This window comes from Miniopterus schreibersii (genome assembly GCF_964146895.1).
Source record: "Miniopterus schreibersii genome assembly, chromosome: 10".
Classification (NCBI taxonomy): Eukaryota; Metazoa; Chordata; class Mammalia; order Chiroptera; family Miniopteridae; genus Miniopterus; species Miniopterus schreibersii.
The window spans coordinates 4404803-4424430 of NC_138110.1; the positions used below are offsets into that span (position 1 = coordinate 4404803).

The following is a 19628-nucleotide window of genomic DNA, read 5'->3' on the forward strand; positions in this document are numbered from 1 at the left end:
AATTGCTGACTTCACAGAGAATGTGCCTTGTTTTACTTTCCGGAGGTGAAGCACTGTGTAGGGTGGCCCCAGGAATGTGACTAAGAGCCTCCAGAAAACTCCTGCCCAGCCCAGCCCAGCCCCCTAGGACTGTCCCCTGCTCCAGGGCTTGTGCACCAACAAACAGGGAAGCACACTTTGCTGGGACACAGAATAAATAAACCTACATTTATACCTGAGCCCCACAGGGTGGCCACTTGTCTCTGAGACAGATATGGTCAAAATTGAATTCCATGGCCCTTGGAGGAGGGCTAGGCTGCCCAAGAGGAGCCCAGTGGGAGGCATCACCCCCACACTCTCACAGGTGACTCTCATGATCCCAGAAGGCTCGAGTGAGGAGGGAAGTCACCCAGCCACCCACTTCTGCTTGCCCCCCTCATGTCCAGTCTAGGCGGCCCCCTCCTTTCCCTGGGCCTGGACAACCTGCAGGCCTTTCCCAGGTCAGCTCCTCGCTGGGTCCCAAGCCTGGGACCAGGGTACCCATCTCTTCTTTACCATGCATTCTCTCATGAAGATGCACCCCATGCTGCTCAGATGACTCCTCACCTTGGAAGACCTTTTATTTTCAATTCTTTAGAATTCATATGTTCAGCAAGTATTGTAAGTCCCCCTACTATGTGCCCAGTACTAGGCTCCGTGCTGGGTATCATTAAGGATAAGAACAGGTGTGACAAGCTCCTGCATGCTCCCAGCTCATGGTCCAGAATGGGGGACAGAAAAATGCACTTACAAGTATGAACCTTAATAGGTGCTTTGAAGAAGGCGAGTGAGCAGGGTGCAGAGTGAGAGAAGGCACCAGGGAGGTGGCAGAGATGGGCATAGGGCATAAATGTCTGCAGGAAGGCACTCTGGGCAGAGGGCAATACTTGTGTGTCTCGGGCAAGAGTGGCTCTTGAGAGAGGCACCAGAGAGGTGGCAGGGCCAGCTCACCCCAGCCTCAGAGGCTGTGGCAAGGACCTGAGATTTTATTCCAGTGCAATGGGGAGCCATAGAGGCTTCTATGCCTGGGAACAGCACGTTCTGAGTTCCCTTTTTAGAGGATGGAGTGGGTTACCACAAACAGGAGGCAGCAAGAACAGCCTCTGGAACCCATCCAGCTCAGTCTCATCAGAGACACCCAGGAGACCAATATAAGCAAGGCGATGGACGAAGGAAACACCCGCCCTGTTAGTATTTGGACTGTGTCCACACAACTGTAATATTGAACACACGCCAAACATCATTTTCCAGTTTGTATTGCTCAGCTGCAAACAATATAGAACTGTGTTAGAAAAAGCAAAGTTCTCCTGTAGTCCTACTACTGCTACTATCTGATCTATTTCCTCCTACCATTTCTTATACACAATGGAGATTACTTAATACAGTTCCTTCATTTTGAAAAGTTTCTCCCAACAGTATTAATTTTATAATTTAGAAAAAAAAAGCCTTTATATTGAATTTCTCTAAAAATGTCCCCATCATGGGGCCAGGGAAGAGGGGATCAGCTGGCGTCCCCAGGAGCTCTGAGTTGTCTCAATTCATCCAGCTTGGCTGTCTGGTGGGCCAGCTTTGGGGGGCTCACCCCCTTGATCTCCAGGCCACTATGCACCCCAATGTGTACACAGGTTTGGAGTAGAGCAGGCAGGGGAAGTGGGGCTGATAAGCAGAGTGGGGCACTTATCGGTCCCCGCAGGAGGCCCGGAAGGTATCTGGAGGGCCAGGTGCCCACCCCACACCATGCCCTATGTAGACAGACACCAAGGCCCAGGGCATGCTGGGCAGCTGCCTTAATATTTTCGCTGTATCTGGATGGTCCCCAACCCCAGGGGGTTCCTGGTTTGGTGTTTACATCTCTGGGGGACAAACACAAGTGTGACTCAGCAGCCGTGGTGAGCTGGCTCTGGGATGAGGGAGGTGGTGGAGCACTGGGTGGGGTTGGGGAGGCCTGAACCCAGTCCCCAGTCAGGACAGTATGTGGCCCCCAGATTCGGGATTCTCAGGTCCAAAGCCTGTCTCTCTCACACACCAGCTCTCTGGAATTGGGAAGGGGCTGAATCTCCCTAGCCTCGGTTTTTCCATCTGTGAACTGGGCCCATTCAACCTCTCACAGGTTGATGGGAGGCTTCAGGGAAATAATACACATAAAACCACAGAAAGTATTCAATAAACATCAGTTTTCATGAGCTCTGAGGCTCTGAGGACAACCTTAGCTCCAGGGGTGAGAGACTAAAGCAAGTGGCGGTGTTGGTGATGGTCTCATTTGACTGGAAACACAGAGTCCTTTATCCACAGGCATCGGGACCTGGGTGGGTTTCATAGGAATGAGGGTGGTTTTCTCACCTCCACCCTTGATTACTTGCCGGGCTTTCCCGCTGGGCCCTGTGTGCCCACCTCCCGTTGCCTCTCCTTGGGGGCCCAGGAATGGGGGCTCCACCCCTTGGTGTCTCAGTTCCTCCATCTGTGTAATGGGGACACAGAATGTCACCTCGAGGGTAACAGAGACCATCCCTGAGAGATGCTCGGCACAGTCCTGCCCCAGTCAGCGCCACAGGTGTAGTCCTGTCATTACCATCGTCTGTGATGACTGTTGCAGGACTAGTGGCTGCCTCCCGAGTGCACAGACAAGGGTGACATTGGAAGCTCTCTCTCCTGGGTTCACCACCATCTAGAGCCCTCAATCCTGGGCCCCAGGAGGATGTTTTACGAGGTCTCAAGGCATGTTCCAGAGGCTGCCACCAGCCGATAGCGACAGGAAGTGGGCTGGCCGAGAATGGCCCTCCAGATAACCCTGGCAGCGCCCGCAACCCCTTCCCCGCCCCCAAGCCCTTATCAGCTGCAGCAAATGTCTCTTCTGAGCCGGAGCCCCATGAGGACCTCCCTGACCCTTGCCAGTGTTTGCAAACTAAGACCCAGCCAGCAGGAGAGGGCAGGCGGGGAGGGACAGGCAAGGGTCCCAGTAAAGAAAAGGGAACCCTGCCTGGTAGGATCTCATCTGACTTGGCCCCAGGAACCCTGACCCTTCCCTGGGCAGAGGCCAGGACCCTGGGCCACTGAAGGGGGGATTTACAAATCTCAAAGTCAAAGTGACTGGAAAAGGACCAAGGAGGTCTCTTGGGGACCCATGGACATGGTGCAGGGAAGGCCCCAGGTCTAACCCGAGCCCCCTCCACACATTAGGGTGACCCCATCTCATTTCAAAGCTAAGGGCTGACCACATGGAGTTGTCGTGGAGTCACACCCAGTTACTCAGCTCTGCGTGGCTGCTCCACTCTCCGAGAGTCCCTCTGCCCCTTTCCATGTGGACACTGCAGTGACTCTAGCCTCTGTCCCCACTCTCCTTTCCAGAGCCCCAGCCTATCCCGGCTCAGAGCTGCCCAGCACACTCCAATCTGAATGGTTGGTCCCAAAACTCCCACTTGTGTCCTCTACTAGAAATTTCTGATGCCTACTCCCCATCTGCTGAATCAAATTCAGAATGTTTGCAGGCCTGTTTCCCTGCTGTGCCTGGCACAGCACTAGATGCAGGGAAACAAGGCAGAAACCCCCCGCCCTTCTAGAGCTGGTGATACAATGAGGTGGGACAGGGACCCGATGAGGACACAAATGAAAGGGTACACAGTTCTATTGCCTAGACAGAGACAGGATCAGAGGAGGCTTCTGGGGGGAAAAAACTTTTGAGCTGAGAGCTGGAGTTCAGCTGGTGAAAGCTAGAGGATTCAATAGCAAGTACAAAGGCCCTGGGGTGAGTTGTGCCAGGTGTGGGTGGGAGGCAACAAGGCCAGGGCCTCACAGGCCACGGCGACAGCTTTGGCTTTTCCTTTGAGGACAATGGAGAGCCACAGAGGGCTCTGAGCTGAGGGAGGTGTGGATGTGAGGGTGAGGGAGAGTTCAGAGCGACTTGAGTCATTGGCTTGGCCACTGTGTAGAAGGTGAGATGGGGAACAGATTGCATGTTATGAGGCCCAGTTCTGCTCTGCAGGGTCAGAGGAGGACAAGCCTAGTGCCTGGAGAGCGACTGGCCCCAAGTAGGTCATACCCAGGACCTCTGAGCCTTTGCTCAGACTGACCTCCTCGCCAGGAGTGCCCACTCCATTCCTGTAGATCACTGGGAACCCCTCGTCCTGCACAGCCCAGCTACCACCCATGCCCCTCCCACCTGCAGCATCCTCCCCTCCCCATCCCCCAGGTTCAAGGGACTTCCCACTGACAGAATCAATCCCACTGCACTGAGCTTGCCAGGGGCATGTGTACTGCTATCCCTCCCCAGACCACTCTCACAGCAGACTGTCCTCTGGGTCTCAGCTGTCTCCCAGCTCCAAACATCATCTCCTGCCTCTTCCCCCTTACTGCTCCTCCAGCTACCATGCCTCAGTCAATGCACCCTACCCCAGGACCTTTGCACTTACTGTTCTGCCTAAAATCCCACCATTCTCCATCACCCTGTGATATTTCCTTCAGTGTGATCAGTATTTGAAGTTACTGTTTGCATGTCTGTTGTGTCTCCCCAACTAGACTGTTTGACTATCTCCAGTGCTCTGCATGTAACCCAGCACACACATCTTAGAATGAATGAATGAGCAACTAAACAATGAGTGACTATCCTCTCCAGCCGTAACAGCTTCTCTGTGAGGCCCCGATGATTTCCCCAGTGCTGAGTGGTAGCTCCATCTGAGTTCTGGGAGATGCTGGCTGGGTCTATCCCCAGGTTGGGGCCCCTGAGGCCCAGACCAAGACCTGTCTTCGTAACTTTGGCCTTGCACCCCTCCTGGCTGCCAGTACGGCCACCTGCTTCCTCTCAGCAGCTCTTACTCAGTACCCTCTTTTCTCTTAGGGAGCTGCCCCTCTATTCCATGGGGTTCTGCTGGAGCCATCAATCTTAATACTGGTCCCCACCCCCAGCCACTGCCCCCAGGGCCCTGCTCTAAGCACATCACCTACACTGAGCCAGTGGGTTCTCCCCTGGGATTTTGGGCAGACTGCTGAGTGAGGGTGGGATGTCGGTTCCTTCCCTGCCTCAGTGGGTGGTAATGGGGGCTGAGTCTATCCCATCACTCTGGATGCCTGCAGGCTGGCGAGGGAGGTGCTCAAAGTACAGCTTGGATTAAAATCCCGGCCAGACGGGTCCCTGGTTTGAGTGACACCATGTGGCCCTGACTTGCCCATGACCACTGTGTGGGGGGCATCAAAGGTGCCCACATTAAGAGAATTACAGACCAACTTTTTCTTTAAAGAAAACAAGTTTTATTTTTATAATCAGAACATTCTAATAAAAATATTATTATAACATTAGCTACCTGTATTTCCTGGGCCTTGACTGTGTATCAGGCGTGCGGCAAAGCGCTTGCCGGCATCAGTCAGCCCCGAGGCCTCCCGCTTCCCTGAGGTAGGTCTGAAGGAATACCCCCAGCGCCCCCCAACCTTCCGCCCTCTCCCACATCCCCTCAGCCAGGCTGCGCCTCATCTCCTGCCACCTCCAGGAGCCCTGTCACTGTGTTGGGATTCTCGCCTCCCTTCTCCACCCAGCCCCAAGGCAGGCAGGACATGTTAGGCTGGTGTGCAGCAGGGGACACCAAGGAGAGAGGGTGAGGACACTGGTCCAGCCCTTCAGCCAGGATCACCTAGGGCCCCTCCCACCCCTACAGCGGTGGCAGGGCAGGTAGGAACAGGCTTCTGAGACAACTTAGTGTCGCTGAGACACCCCCACAGTGTAGAGACACCCACTCTCCGAGGGGCTACTGGTGCTCCAGCGATACTTTTCAAACAGAAATACTGTCCTGTCTCCTTCGGCAGAGCCACAGACAAAAGTGAGAGTCTCAAAGTCAAAAACAGGTCTGGTTTCCTGGGGGCAAGAGCCTCCACTGAAAAAATAAACTGAAATTCTGAATCATCTTAGTAGCAAAACAATGACGGTAAGAAAAAAGGCTGCAGTGCTTGGAGGGCTAGGGACGCGGCCGTGGCTGGTGGCCCTGCTGCACTGGAGCCTTGGGGTCTTGCAGAAGACACCCCCGTGCCGTCACTAGAAACGAGAATTCCACGAGGCGGGGCTCCTGCACACGGTCTCCCGCGTTCACAGCTTGTGCAGACGGAGCGAGAATGCAGTCAATTCGTGTCGCTCCTTTAGGTTTCCCTGGAGTAAGGCATCTCTGGGCAGGACAGTTTCTGCAGGCCCGACGGGCGGCCGGGTTCTGCGGCGGGCAGGGGCGGCCTTGCCGGATGCGGGGAAGATGCTGGGGCCCTCGGCCTGGAGCTCGGGGGTGGCGGAGGAGGTGAAGGGAGAAGGCAGGCTGTGTGCTGGGAGGTCGGGTTGCATCTTCTAGAGCTTCCGCTCACCCTTCTCTCTCAAAGTCCTCCCTCCAGACGTGGCAGGTCCTGAATTTAAAGGGAAGCGGTTTCCAGGCCATCTGGGGTGAGGTGGGGGGTTCTGCAGGGTCCCCAGAGGCACAGGTGCCCTTGTGCACCCCGAGATTGGTCAGCCGCTTGCCTGCTGGGTGTGTGGGTGATAGGTGGCGATCGGGGCAGCGGCCTCATTGCATCCTGTCGGGCTGCAGCTGCGGAGGCTGGTACTGCACGAAGGTGGTGCCCGCAGGGGCCGCAGTGGAGAGGCCCGGGGGCATGGAGGCCGGGTAGCCGTAGCCCACGAAACTGGTGACCGAGGCGGGCGAGGCAGCGTATGGGTACTGGTCGTAGGTGGCTGGTGGATACTGAGTGTAGGCGGGGCTGGCCGGCGTGTACTCAATGAAGGGTGAGGACAGCGACGGGACGGGAGCAGCCGGGATCACCACGCTGGGCTGGACGATGGCTTGTGGGTAGATGTAGTGGGGGGTCAGCCTGTGGGGTCAAACAGAGAGGGCTGAGGGTAAGGCAGCACACTGGCTCCAGGTGGGGCCCCGAGAGCCGGGTGCTGCTGTGCCCGTGCCCAGTCCGGTTTGCTGTGGCTTGAACATGGAAGCTGTGCAGCCTATGCCCCGGCTGCGCCTGCGACGTTCCCCTCCTCCAAGTCTGAACGCAACGTCCCTTCCTCAGTGGACCCCTCCCAGGTACCTCTTCCAGCCCTGCACAGGACCACCAACATGACTGGGGGGCCATGTCTGAAAATGACTTAGAATCTCCAGAGGGTGACAGCAGGCATCAAAGCCAGTACGGGCGCTCCGAGAGTGGGACCCACGTGACTGCACAGGCCGCACGCCCACGAAGCCTGCCCTGTCCCCATACTTCCCTGTTCATCTTCCCAACATCTGCCACCCACCAAAGGAAACCCTACAGTCGGCTGATTCACCACGTCTGTCTCCCCACCCAAAGTGTCGGCTCCCCCAGCGACGTTCCTTCCTTTCACGGCCGGTCCCGGCCCCCAGCTCAGTGAGTACTGAGTGGAGAGTACATAAACGACAGGACAGAAACTGCAACAATGACGATGCTGGTGGCGGGGAAGCTGACGGTGACACCTCAGAAGGAGCAGCCAACGGCACTGGGCTGCTAAACACCTGACACGCGGTAACTGTAAGATCCAGCCTCAGGTCGGCCTTCACATCAGTACCTGGTTGCACAACAGAAACATGGAGCTCAGCAGCTGGCCCCAGGTCCCATGGCCATGGCCAGAGGGGCTGAGGCTCCTGGAAGCTCTTACCTGCCTTGCTGGTCCTACCCTGCAGGCTAATGTGCGAAACTGTTACTAAGGCCTCGCCACTCCACTGCTGGCCCTCCAGGACAGGGGTCGACTCATGCATGTCACAGACAGGAAACTGAGACCAAGAAAGGCAGTATCAGCACGTGCCCACTGTGCCAACCAGCTGCTGGGCTGCCCCGGGCAAGCGGCTGAGCCTCTCTGAGCCTCACAGCCCACTAGGCACAGAGGGACCTAGGCACAGACATCATGCCACAGGCATCGCTTCTTCCTCCTCACACCAGCAGGAGCTACCCATGACGGGGCCACCTGGGGTGACATGGGACCCCAACTTCCTTCCGCACCTATCAGATGGGCTCAGGATCCAAAGAGAAGCTACTTTGAAAGAAAAAGGGAAATGTTCCCTGGGGTGCTCTCATCCACTTGGCAGGGGCGGAAATGGGCAGCTGTCTGGAGAGCAACTGCGCAGCAGGCGGGCCACTGAGAGCGAGCGTATGCTCCGTGCCCCGGGTCAGGCCCCCTTGGCACCCGAGAGAAACCCTCACTCCAGAATAACATGCACTCAGTACATCACAGCAGCACCCATGGAATCGGTGAAAAACTAGAGAAACCCAGGCGTCATGCACAGGGGACAGGGCAGTCCAGTGTGCCTCCAGGCAGGGAGACTAGGCCCCTACTCAGCCCACGCCTCCGCCCCCCACACGCAGTCAGGAGAGAGAACTGAGCAGGACAGAGATGCTGTTTACACAAAACTGAGATATCTGTGCTAAATGGTGATGCTGTAGATGCTTAAAAAGCAAATGTGTATTTATACACACGCTAAGGACAGTGAGGCTGACTCGCATGAAGCTACTGTTTTCAGGGGCCCACGGGCTTCCGGATTACATGCGGGTTTGAACATGCTTAGCAGCAGGCGGATGGATTCAAGTGCACCATTCGCCATAAAGGGCACAAATCACAACAGCCTGGACACAGAAACCACCAAAGTGTCGCCCAGTGATGAGTGAGTGGATAGAGGATGCACAGGTTGTGGTGAATCCAGGCCATGGAGTATTATTCAGCCACAGGAAGGACTGCAGTCCTGACACATGCTAAATGCTGGGTGAACCCTGAGGACATTATGCTGAGTGAAATCAGCCACAAATGGCCAAACACTGTGCTTCTATCGATGTGCAATGTCCACAACAGGCAAATGCAGAGAGGGACAGAGGGTGATGCTTCTGGGGCTTCAGGGGGGTGGGGGGGAGTGCTCAGGGCTCCTCTAGGGGTGAGGGAAAAGTCCTGAATTACACAGTGGTGACACTTAATGCCTTCAAATGATAGTCTTGAGGTTACGTGGACTTTGCCACAATAAGAGCACATATGTAAGGGCACCCTGAGCAGGAACAAACCACTGGTAGGGGACAGTGCTGGCTGGACCTGGTGTGGGCAGAGCTGAGGTGAATGACGGCGCTGGAGGCCCCATGGACCAAGCAGCAAACATCTGGGGGAAGAGAGCCTGGGACACACCTGGCTCCATGCCCAACGTGCCCCAGCTCCCTCTGACCACTGGCCCTCCTAGGTAGCAGCACCCCAGTGGTTGCCATAGCAATACATCCACACCCGCACAAGGCAGGTCCTCCCTGCACCCATATGGGGAATGTTTCGCAGTTTTTGTCAAGAGGCCCTGGCTCAGGGCTACAATACCTGCTTCCCTGATCCATTTAGAAGCCTCTGCTGTCCACCCCTCCAGCCTCCTCCATGGGAACAAGAGCCTTGAACAAAGCCAGGCCTGGGTTTGAATTCCACCTTGGCCCCTGGAGTTGGGAGACAGGAGGATATGCTCTGGGCCAGGACACAGCACTGAGCAGACTGTACAATCCCTGACTTCTTGGGGCTTGGATTCGGGGAAGGGTAGAAGTCACACAAACACACCAACCCATGAATCAGTCCTGGGACTCCCAGGGATGTTCAGGGAAGGCTTCTTGGAGGAGGAAGCAACTGCACAGAGCTGGAACTCCATGGCCTGTCTCATGTGAGCAGTTGGAGGGGCGGGCTCTGCCCCGACACCTAGTGCAACAGCCCTCAGGCACACGCCCCTCCAGACAAACTAGGGGCTCTGGTGATCCAGAGGCCTCCTGGGAAGGAGCAAACAGGGACGGATAAAGCGTGTCGTGGGGCAGTGCCTACCATGCCACCGTCCTAGCATCATCAGTGTGGTACCCCAACCATGTGAGTCCACACCCAGCTTCCAGAACCTCTCGAAGCCAGGGCAGGGGTGGCCCTACCTGACACCCCCCATGTATTTGCTAAAAATGTAGATCCTCACAGAATGAAGTTGGGTGAGGCGGGGACCCTGCAGCTGACAGCTCCCCAAAGTTTCTAACGCACACCCATATTCGGGAACTGCTGCCTAGACCAGGGCCTCACACTGTCCACACAGCAGTACCTGGGGCTTTCCAGGTGACAGGTTCCTGGCCACACCTGGCTCGAGGTCTGGCCAGCTGAGACTGCTATTGCATGGACCAGGTTTCAACACCCAACGCTGTCAGGACCAGAGCTCTGCCCTGGCCACCAGAACTGCCTACAGGGGGCACTGAGACACAATGCAGGTGAACAATGTTTAAGTTGGGAAAGAAGGGGACCGTTTCCTGACCCTTAGGGATACTATGTGCATCTATTTACCTGTTTCCCTCAGGTGCTCTGCCTCCCACCACTCAGTATGTGAAAACCCAAGATAACTTACAAAGCTTTTCACAGCCATGAAAAAGGTGCTATTGTTACCCTATTTCCGAGAAATGGAAACTGAGGCTCAAAGAGGCCTGAGTGACTTGTGTAATCCCACAGCCAGGGCACCGCAAAGCAGAGTTGGCTCCCGTCTGTCTGCCGCCCGGTACCTATGCCCACATAGACTGGCTGTGGGCTGGGGCCTGGGAACCTTGGCCCACCCAGATGGGAGAACGGCCCAGGCACCATGAGTGCCTGACCAAGACATGGGAATTCCTGGTGGTTTTGTCCCACCAAGGAGCTCAGTGCGTCCACAGAGACTGGACCCCAGACAGGCATATGCACCAGAATGAAAGGGAGGATGGTGGGTCCTGCTGCACGGAGAGGCCCAGGACACAAAACAGCAAGACTAGCTGAGTGGAGGGAGAGGAAGCGGCAGAGCCCACCAGGCAGGGCTGGGCCCACTAGTGCCCCTCAGCTGTGCGCTCAGACAGTCACAGAGCTTTTCCTGTGTGGAACTGGTCTGGTGAAAGATGACCTCAGGGCTCACTGTGAGAACCGAGACCCTCCACTAGGACAGCAGTTCTCAGTCAGGGTGACTTGCCCTCCAAGAGACGGGGCCACATCTGGGACATTTCTGGTTGTCACAATGGCATGCCACTAACATCCAGTGGATGGAGGCAAGGGATGCTGCCAACATCTGCAATTCTCAGGCCGGCTCGCCACAGAGAATTCCCAGCACCACACCGAGGTGAGACCCTGCCGCAGACTATAAAGCAAAGGGCAAATACAAGCACTTCTCATCACTTTCATGCCCACAGATGCCCACACAGGGGGCCGAGAAGGCCAGGTGGGGGACCCAGGGCTGCGCATGGGCACACAAGAGTGCACCCCCCCCCTCCAGCCTACTGAGCTCCTCAGTGAGAAAGAAAACCCAGCCAAACTGCAGTCAGCCCTGCCTGAGGGCAGCCCCCATGCCCCTTCCCCAGGCCTGCACATGCAACAGGCAGGGGTCCCAGCTCCCAGGCAGGTGAGGGGAGGGGTGCAGACAACAGCCAGGGGCAGCCAGTGCCCAGGAAATAGACTGCAAACTCCGCACACTCAAAGCAAAACTCTTAGTGAGAAGGATTTGGCTGCAGACTGGAGGACCCATTTCTGAATGCAAAGCTACCCCCAAAAGTAAAAATAAAAAAGGCAAATGGGCCAGTTTCACTTTTTTCTGCTCTCTGGAGGTTTTTAGCCACCACACTAAAGACACATATCCACTGGAGGCGTGAGCTCAGGCTTTGTGGGCTGGTGGTGGGGCCTGTGCAGGCATCTGGGAACCCCCAGGCTCTCTGGGGCATCAGACAACAAGCAAGTGTATGGGGTGGCGGGACGCTGAGCAGGTGGGATGCCCTCCCTGGGACCTTGCCAGGCCCCGGAACAGTTGTCTCCGCTGAAACCTGCTCTTCCCCCGAAGTGCACCCCACACCAGCCTCCCCTCACTGCCAAGACCAACCCAACCTTCCATCTGCCCAGGCCCAAAGCTCTGGAATCTTCTTGGATTCCTCTTTCTCTGACACATCCCTTAAAATATATTCAGAATCACACTCTTCTCACCCCAGTGCTGGTGGGAGAGCAGCCACCATGGCCTGGAGCCTGGATTATCACTTGGTTCCCTAGCGGGGCCTCTACTCTGGCTGGCAGCGCAACCCACCCAGCAGCCAGAGGAGTACCATAAAGATGCAAGTGACTCCAAGTGGCCTGGCCCTCATCTGCTCATTGCCCACCTTGGCTTGAGTCACTCAAGTAAAATCCAAACCCTCCCCTGGGCCCCAGGGCTCTAGTGAGCTGAGGCCACATGCTGGGCCCTGCACCCCAACCTCCCACTTCCTCTCCTGCCCTGTCACTTTCTCCCCATTAACACCTGTTGCCACCAGAGACATGATTATTCCCTTTTGCATCTGTCTCCCTCCCTGTGACCACTCTGCTGCAGAATGCCATAATTATAAGTGGGGACCGGGTCTCCTCTCACCGTCACGGCATCCCCAGCCTGGCACAAAGTGAGCACGTATCTGTTGAATGAACTGACTGAATGAGTGCACAGCTTCCTTCATGCACCATGTGGGAGGGGTTGGGAGAAGGATCGGATGCCCCCCAGCACACTGCAGAGCACTTGTCATGTCCACTTGGTATATGGGGAAACTGAGGCTCAACGAGAAAAGTCACGAGAACAAGGGGTAGAACAGACAAGTAGAAAGAAGGGGCTCCAGACTCCTCACCTAGCTGTGGCCTGAAGGGGCCGGCCCACCTGTGGGCTCACTCCCCCTCCCTTGCCCCCCTACTTGGGGACACCCCTGTGGGGGGATTTAGACACCTGCATCAGCCTCTGTCTGTGGTCTGGCCTCCCCCAGGTCTGAGGCTTCAGGGCGAGGCTCTCCAGCAGAGAAGGGCCCCTCCTGCCGAGGCCAGCAGGGCCAGGAGAGGAGCTCAGCCTTGGAGAGGAGCCCAAGAAGCAACCGGAGGCTGGTTTCTGTGACGGCAGACAGGGACAAACAGCAGGTGTGCACGGGCCACCCGCCACCCCCGCCTTGCTCCAGTGAGTGACAAACAGGAAGTACCAGTCACCCCAGACACCCTGAAAGTAAAAACAAGCCATGCGATGCCCCATAGGGGGGAGAGGGCACAGGCTTCCTCCCAGCACCCACAGCTTCTGGTTCTGACCTCACTTCCTGCCATGCCCCCAAGGCACTGACCCCCCTTCAAGGCACTGACCCCCCTCAAGGCTCCACCTCTTCCCTTCTCATCCTGGCCCCTCTTCTGTCCAGGTGACCCAGGCACTCCACTCAGACCCCGAGACACTCACATTCAAGGCACTGCACCTCCCCTCCCCCAGCTTTATTTAAGAGACTCCCAAGAAGTGGCAGAAACAGTACAGAGAGATCCCCCAATGATGACGTCTCATAACCCAGTGCATTACCAAAACCAGGAACCAAGACACACACGACTATTAACCAGGCTCCAGGCTTGGTTGGATTTCACTAGTTTTTGATGTGTCCTGGTGTGTAAGCCTGACACCTGTCACACATGCAGATCGTCCATCCCTGAGACGATCACAATGCAGGGCTCTTCCATGCCCACGAGGGACTCCCTGCACAGTTACACCCCCCCTTCTCAGGGCCTCAGGCCCTGATGGCTTTGTAACAGTCTGGCTACCCTGCTGGACAGTGAGCACCTGTGACAGAGGCTGTGTCTTTCTTCTTCAGAGTATCCCAGGTACAGGGCCTGGCATACAGCAGACACTCAATAAACTCTCCATGGTGAACGATTCCAGGAACAGCCCTGTATGTGCTGCCCAGGCCCGTGCGCTCCGCCTCTTCCCTCTCATCCCGGCCCCTCTTCTGTCCAGGTGACCTAGGTACTCCACTCAGACCCCAAGACACTCACATTCATGGCCTGGTGCCAGCGAGGGCAGCAGGTCTCAATGTGGGCAGCAGGGACCTTCACACAGAGATGCTAGGGTCGCTGACACTACAGCCAAGTGGTCTGTGCAATGCTGGGAGAAGATCCCATGCACTGTTAGTCCAAGGAGGTCTGGGTTTGTCCAAGCGCTGGCCAGAGGGGGGTGATAGGCCTCACTGAAAGAATCACAGCATTGGAGCCCCCAACTCAGGCCCCCACACCCCTGCTGCGAGAGCCCAGGCAAGTTTCTCCTCACTGGTGCCTGCACAGGCCGCTGCTGTGTGACTCGCCACTGACAAATCCCAGATCTTTCAATGGGCCTGGCGCCGACTGACCAGTGCTGCACACAGGTGCTCAATCAGCCCTCGGGTCAGCCCTGGGAGGCATCCCCACCCCCGGGATGGGGAGAGGAGCCCAGAGAGAAGGGGCTGGGCCTGGTCCAGGGTCCTTTCTCCAATACCCAGTGCACCTGACATCCAGCAGCCCCAGAACTCAGTCTTGTTATTTGGGCCCCCAGGGCCTGGCCCCACACCTGGCACAAAGGAGGGCTCACGGTAAACAGGTGTGGAGCCCACAGGATGTCCCTCTTAAAAATGGGTGGGTAGGCAGTGCAGAGAGAAGCAACTGGCCCTTCAAAAATAACCCGAGGAGGGGGCTCCAAGTGCAGCCAGGCCGAGGCCCAGCCTCAGATTCTGGCAGGCCTTGGTCCCAGGCGTGAAAAAACACCCACTGACACCAGGAGGCCCCCTCCAGGCCAGATTCAACGCTCTGCCTGGACACGTGCTCTCTCCAAACTGCTCTGACCTTCACTCCTGCGGGCAGCCTGCTAACTGTCCCACCAGCCAGCAAAGGGACGCTCTCATCCCTTGATTAAGCCACTTGTCATCTGCCAAGGAAGTCTTCTCCGAACCCCAGGCCTCAGCCCCATATGTGGTTACATGATGGGAATGCACGGTCGGCCAAAAGTCAGGATCTGAAAGATCCCACCAACTTAAGGAATACTAGGTGGAAGGGAATCCAAGCAAAAAGCATTGAGTGCAAAATTCTTTGACGAATCTTTCCACACTGACATTTATGACCCAGCCAGGCAAGGAATCTGCAGAGGCCCTGCCCAAAAGTGGGGCTATAGGACCTTCGAGCTGTCTGGCCTATGATGGGGACCAGAAAGTCCAGGAAAGACCAGCCAGGCAGGAGAGGAGTTAACCAGTTTACCAACTGACCTGCCCAGCTCCGGCTCCCACAGTGCCCTCAGCCAACAACAGGCCTGGCCTCGTTGCCAGCCTGGAGCTGACAAAACTGACCGCTGAGTCAGGCTGGACTGCACTCCTAAGCCCGATTGTTTGCAAAGACAAAAGGGACGCTGACGGCCCAACTCTCTGGTGGGCAGGCTGGTGCTGGGAGGACAGCTGACCCAGGCAGCCCGGCCGCCGCCTCTCCCGGGCAGTGCACCCAAGGGCCTCACCAAAACCTGGACCTCAGCAAGGCCTGGTGGGAGGGAGGCAGCCAGACTCTGAGACGCTTCAGTCCACAGGCTGCGGACAGTCCCTCTAATCCCTTGTCCCTGTTTGGGTCTCCACCCCTTGGCAACCAACAAATAGCTGGAGGCCTCTTCCCCATCATGGGTATTAAATCGCCAGCCAGGAGATTTAGTTACAAAACATGGTCGCCTGAGGTGGGGAATGCACAGCAGTAAAACCTGTGACCAACCTCCAACTACCTTCACAGAGGCAACGCCCTAGAGACCCCGAGGGGTGAGGCTGGGGCATCCCTCTCCACACCCTCCCAGAAAGCAGCAGTTGAGAGCGTGGGTTCTGGAGCCAGCCCGCCTGGGTTCAAATCCTGTCACTCCAGCTGCCTTGGACAGGTTGTTAACCTTTCTTTAACTTCTCTTTGCCTCAGTTTCCCCCTCTAGAAGTGAGAATATATCAATCCCAACCTCAGGGGGCAGTTGTGAGGACAGGAGAGATGTGGCAGGAGCAGGGGTACCCAGCCCCACGCGCCAGCACTGTGTCAGATGAGGAAACTGGAGGCTCAAGAAGAGGAAGCCACTTGACAAGATGAACCCAGCAGGTAAGTAACGGAATCAGGATTTGAACCCAGGTCTGCAGGCTCCAGAGGCCAAGCGCTGACAGTTACTAGAGTCCCAGAAGCAGCTGCAATGGATTAGAACAGAGCACAGACTCCGGTGGAGAAAGTATTGTTGCATTTTAAGCAGGAATGAGCTGCATGTGCTCGGGGCTCACGCCCTGATCCTTGTGCAGCTGGCCCTGCCCCTGGGGCACCAGGTGTGGACCTCAGGCACACAGCCAGGGCTATGAAAATAAGGAACGCCCTCCTCGTGTGGCCTGAACCTCAAAGAGGAAGAGCCTGGGGTGATGGCAGGAAGACTGGAGTGTCCCCGAGCCTCTTCCAAGACAGCTGCAGACATTTATGAAGCAGAACCCCAGCAAGAAGGAAACCCAGAACCACCTGCTCCCAGCCACGCTCCAGGCTCCCCTCCAGGAGGGCTGACTGGAGCTGAGCTCACACACGAGCAATCCACACCGAAGCCACTGTGCAGGCACCCCCGATCGTGGGCATGTGGCTGACCTGCCCAGTCCACTGGAGCCTTATCCCTGCTCTGGTCCTTGGTCCACACTGCCCCAGTGAGCCTGGATGCTTCTTAAACTGTGCCTTTCTCCAGGGCAGGGGCACGTGAGTATACCCACCCACACACATATACACACCTTGAATCCAGAGCCCAGGACTGGTCTTTAATAGCTTAAGAAGTGCTAATGTTCTAAAAACGGCTGCCTGTTTTATAACTGTCCTCCTCACCCCCCACAAGAAACAACCTCCCAACCCCCAACAGCAAGCTCCCTGCACTGGGGCGCACAGCCTACATCAATCACAGGGCTGGGAAGTCAGACCGCATGGCAGGCTCCTTTGTGCCCCTGAAGTGTGCATGTCCTTCCCCAAGCAGCTGCCAGGCCTTATTAGATGTTCTTTTTAAAAAAAGGCAAGGGGAGGGGGGCCTTTTTTGGATGGAGGAGGGTGGGACACGCTGCGCCAAAGCACATCAGACAAAAGGCCCATAGGCCAGCCCACTCAGGCCAGAGACATCTGGCCCCGATCCTGGTTCACCTGCTCCAGCTTTCACAAACGTCAGACCCCGGCTGGCAGTGACCTGCTGCCACCATCTGTTGGGCACTGGAGCAGGTCAGAGGGGCTCCCTGAGAAGAACCCAGCTCACCAGTTCCTAAGAATGTTGGCAACACTTTCAGAGTACTCACCTATCCGAGCCACACCCGTCCTAAGGCCTACTAGACCTACAGAAATCGTCCTAAGGCTGTTACTGTCCCCACTTTGCAGGTGAGGAAACAGAGGCAGAGATGCTTGTGACAGCTGCTGGAGGTCACACAGCTAGCAAGGGGGAAGCCAAAATTTGAACCCAGAGCCCATGCTCCCCATCTCTCTGGGGTGTGGCCTCTGCAAGGAGTGGAGAAACCCAATCTGCCTTCCCTCAGTTCTCCCAGCTTGTCCCCATCCCCTCCCACCCTTAAAAACAGAATCATGTTTCTGAAAAGTTGGAGGTGACTGATGGTTCTCCGGACACAGAAAAGTGGCTACTAATGGCACAACCAAGGCAGTGGGGATGGCGGTCCTGGGGTGAAATGTGCACCCACACTGGGAGACCCAGGAAGCCCCCCCACACCCATCCCCGGCCAGCCACTCCACTCACCCATATGTCCGCTGGATCAAGGTGGGGTGCAGCTGCTGTACACCGATGGCAAAGCCTACAAGGAGAGACAGTTAGGGGCCGGGCCTCACTGGGGAAGTAAAGCTACCCAGACACACAAGTCTAACCAAAAGGGATAATCTGCTTCCTCCCCCCTCCCAGGCCACCCTCATGTAAACCCCAAAACTCCCAGCAGAGCAGGCAAGGGACCTTGGGGGCAGTAGCCTCTAGGCTTTTGTGTCTGGGAGGCCAACTTCCTCCCTCCCGTGAGGACAGCTGACAACTAGGTGACGCACTCTCCTCAGCCTGTCCCACCGGCACACGCAGCTAGACCAGCTAGAGGAAGGGGTCCAGCTCCCAAGCTAGGGGATGACTGCCCTGTGATGGCTCTGCAAGCACATGACAGCCAATTGCCACTCCTGGGGTGGGGGTGGGGGTGGGGGGGAGTTCCACTAGACAGATACCAATGCTGAATATAGCAGACAAGAAGAGCCAGGGAAGGGAAACAGCCTCTCACCGGAATGGAGGCTCCTCGGCTTCGCGCCCAGATAGGCCAGGTTCACGTTGGCCTTGCGGCCATCGATGTTGGGGTTAGGGTCTTTGCAAGCCCTCTCAGCTGCTGCCCGGTCGGCCATAGTCACCTGCAGGAGCAGACGCGTCAGAGGCTTCCCTTGTAGGGTGCAGGGCTGTGCCCTGGCCCCAGGTGCTCTACTCCCCACCCCCTCTGACCCCAGTCTGGGGCCCTACCACAAAGCTGCCCCCTGGATTCCAGCTCCTCCCTCCAAGTTCAAGTGCAGGGAAGCTTTGCCTTCAAGCATAGAAACAATTTCCAGGTGAGAGGGGGCACCCCCTTAGAGAGGCAGGGGCCTGTGAATTTCCTCAAGCGAGGGGTTTCGGGACACTGTAATTACAACGAAAGAGGCTGTTTTCAAGCCGTTTTGCTTAAGTTGATATTTATTTGTGGCAGCAAAACGGACTGTTGGAAAAATGTGGGGGGAGGGGCGCTAAAGGGCCCCAAAGCGCCTGGGTTGAAGGCTCCGCTCCTCGCTAGCTAGTTGCTCCAAAAAGTCCTGAGAATAGTCATCGGACCCCCAAACCTCTCCACGAACTTACAAGTTCTAGCTGAACACAGCGGATCTCCCTTTTAAACGCGGGTGGGGGCAGGCAGACCAGGCCGAGGTTCTGCCCCACAGAGGGGGCGGAACCGGCTGGAGCGTGAGCCACCGCCCCGGAGCCCAAGACCCGGCAGCAGGTGCCGGCGCCGGCCAAAGGCGCCCCGGGAGGCCGCCCGCCGGCGGGGCGTGCGCCCGCCGGTTGACTCAGCGCCCAGGGCCAAGATAAGTGCAGGCTGGGGTGCGCGCCCGGCCGCGGGGCCACTTACGAAGCCGTAGCCGCGGGACTTGCCCGTCTGGCGGTCGGTGATGACCACGGCCTCCTCGATGTCCCCGAAGCCCTCGAAGTACTTCCTGAGCGAGGCGTCGGTGGTGTGGTAGGGCAGGCCGCCCACGAAGATCTTGGTGAACGTGGTGTCCTTCTGCGAGCCGTGCATGGCGCCGGGGGCGGCCGGGGGCCGCGGGAAGTCCGCGCTCGGGGCGCACGGCGCGGGCTGCAGCAGCATGGGGGGCGCCCCGCGGCCTACGGACCCCGGCCGCGTGGGGACACGCTCATGGGCGGCGGCGGGGAGCGAGCTGGGCAGCAGCGGCGCCTCCAGGCCCGTCCGCTCGCGGGCCGCTCCCGCGCTGAACACCGCGCTAAGCTGCGCTGCGCTCCTGCCGGCGCTGCGGGCACTCTGCGCCCCGGCGCCCGCCCCCGGGCTTTGTAGCCGGCTCCGCCCCCAGACAGCCTCGGGCCCGCCCCCGCCCCGCCCTTGGCGCGCGGGGGCCGCCGGGAAGTGTAGTCCGGGCCCCGCCCCGCCGCGCCCGGCGTGCTGGGGGAGGGGGAGGCGTGGGCGTGGGGTCCGAGGCGGGAGGCTGAGCATCCTGACGTTTCCCGCGGTACCCCTAACGTCCCGGCGGAGCTCCAGGCCGCTGTCCTTGTGGGGCACAGAATCTAATAAATCAGATGTAAGCGATTATTAGATCGTGTTTATTGAGTGAATATTTATCCCATTGCTACTAGGGT

The 19628-nt window shown here is 57.4% G+C and overlaps 1 protein-coding gene across 1 annotated transcript; it reads right to left on the minus strand.

The window, feature by feature from the left end:
- Positions 1 to 5245: 5245 nt before the first annotated feature.
- Positions 5246 to 19314, minus strand: RBM38 (RNA binding motif protein 38). The gene is made up of 4 exons (XM_081149055.1): positions 18889 to 19314; positions 18025 to 18148; positions 17511 to 17565; positions 5246 to 6846 (listed from the first exon to the last, which is right to left on the minus strand). Exons 1-4 carry the CDS (start codon positions 19123 to 19125, stop codon positions 6543 to 6545), a joined length of 720 nt encoding a protein of 239 aa, XP_081005181.1. The 5' UTR covers positions 19126 to 19314; the 3' UTR covers positions 5246 to 6542.
- Between the last annotated feature and the right edge of the window lie 314 nt (positions 19315 to 19628).

What these genes read in the sequence shown, in the direction of transcription:
- RBM38 (XM_081149055.1), bottom strand. Translation starts at nt 19,125, where the DNA reads ATGCTGCTGCAGCCCGCGCCGTGCGCCCCGAGCGCGGACTTCCCGCGG. An exon ending in AGTCCCGCGGCTACGGCTTC is followed by an intron (nt 18,149 to 18,888) that starts GTAAGTGGCCCC and finishes CTGCTCCTGCAG; the next exon opens with GTGACTATGGCCGACCGGGC. An exon ending in TTGATCCAGCGGACATATGG is followed by an intron (nt 6,847 to 17,510) that starts GTGAGTGGAGTG and finishes TTGACCCCACAG; the next exon opens with GCTGACCCCCCACTACATCT.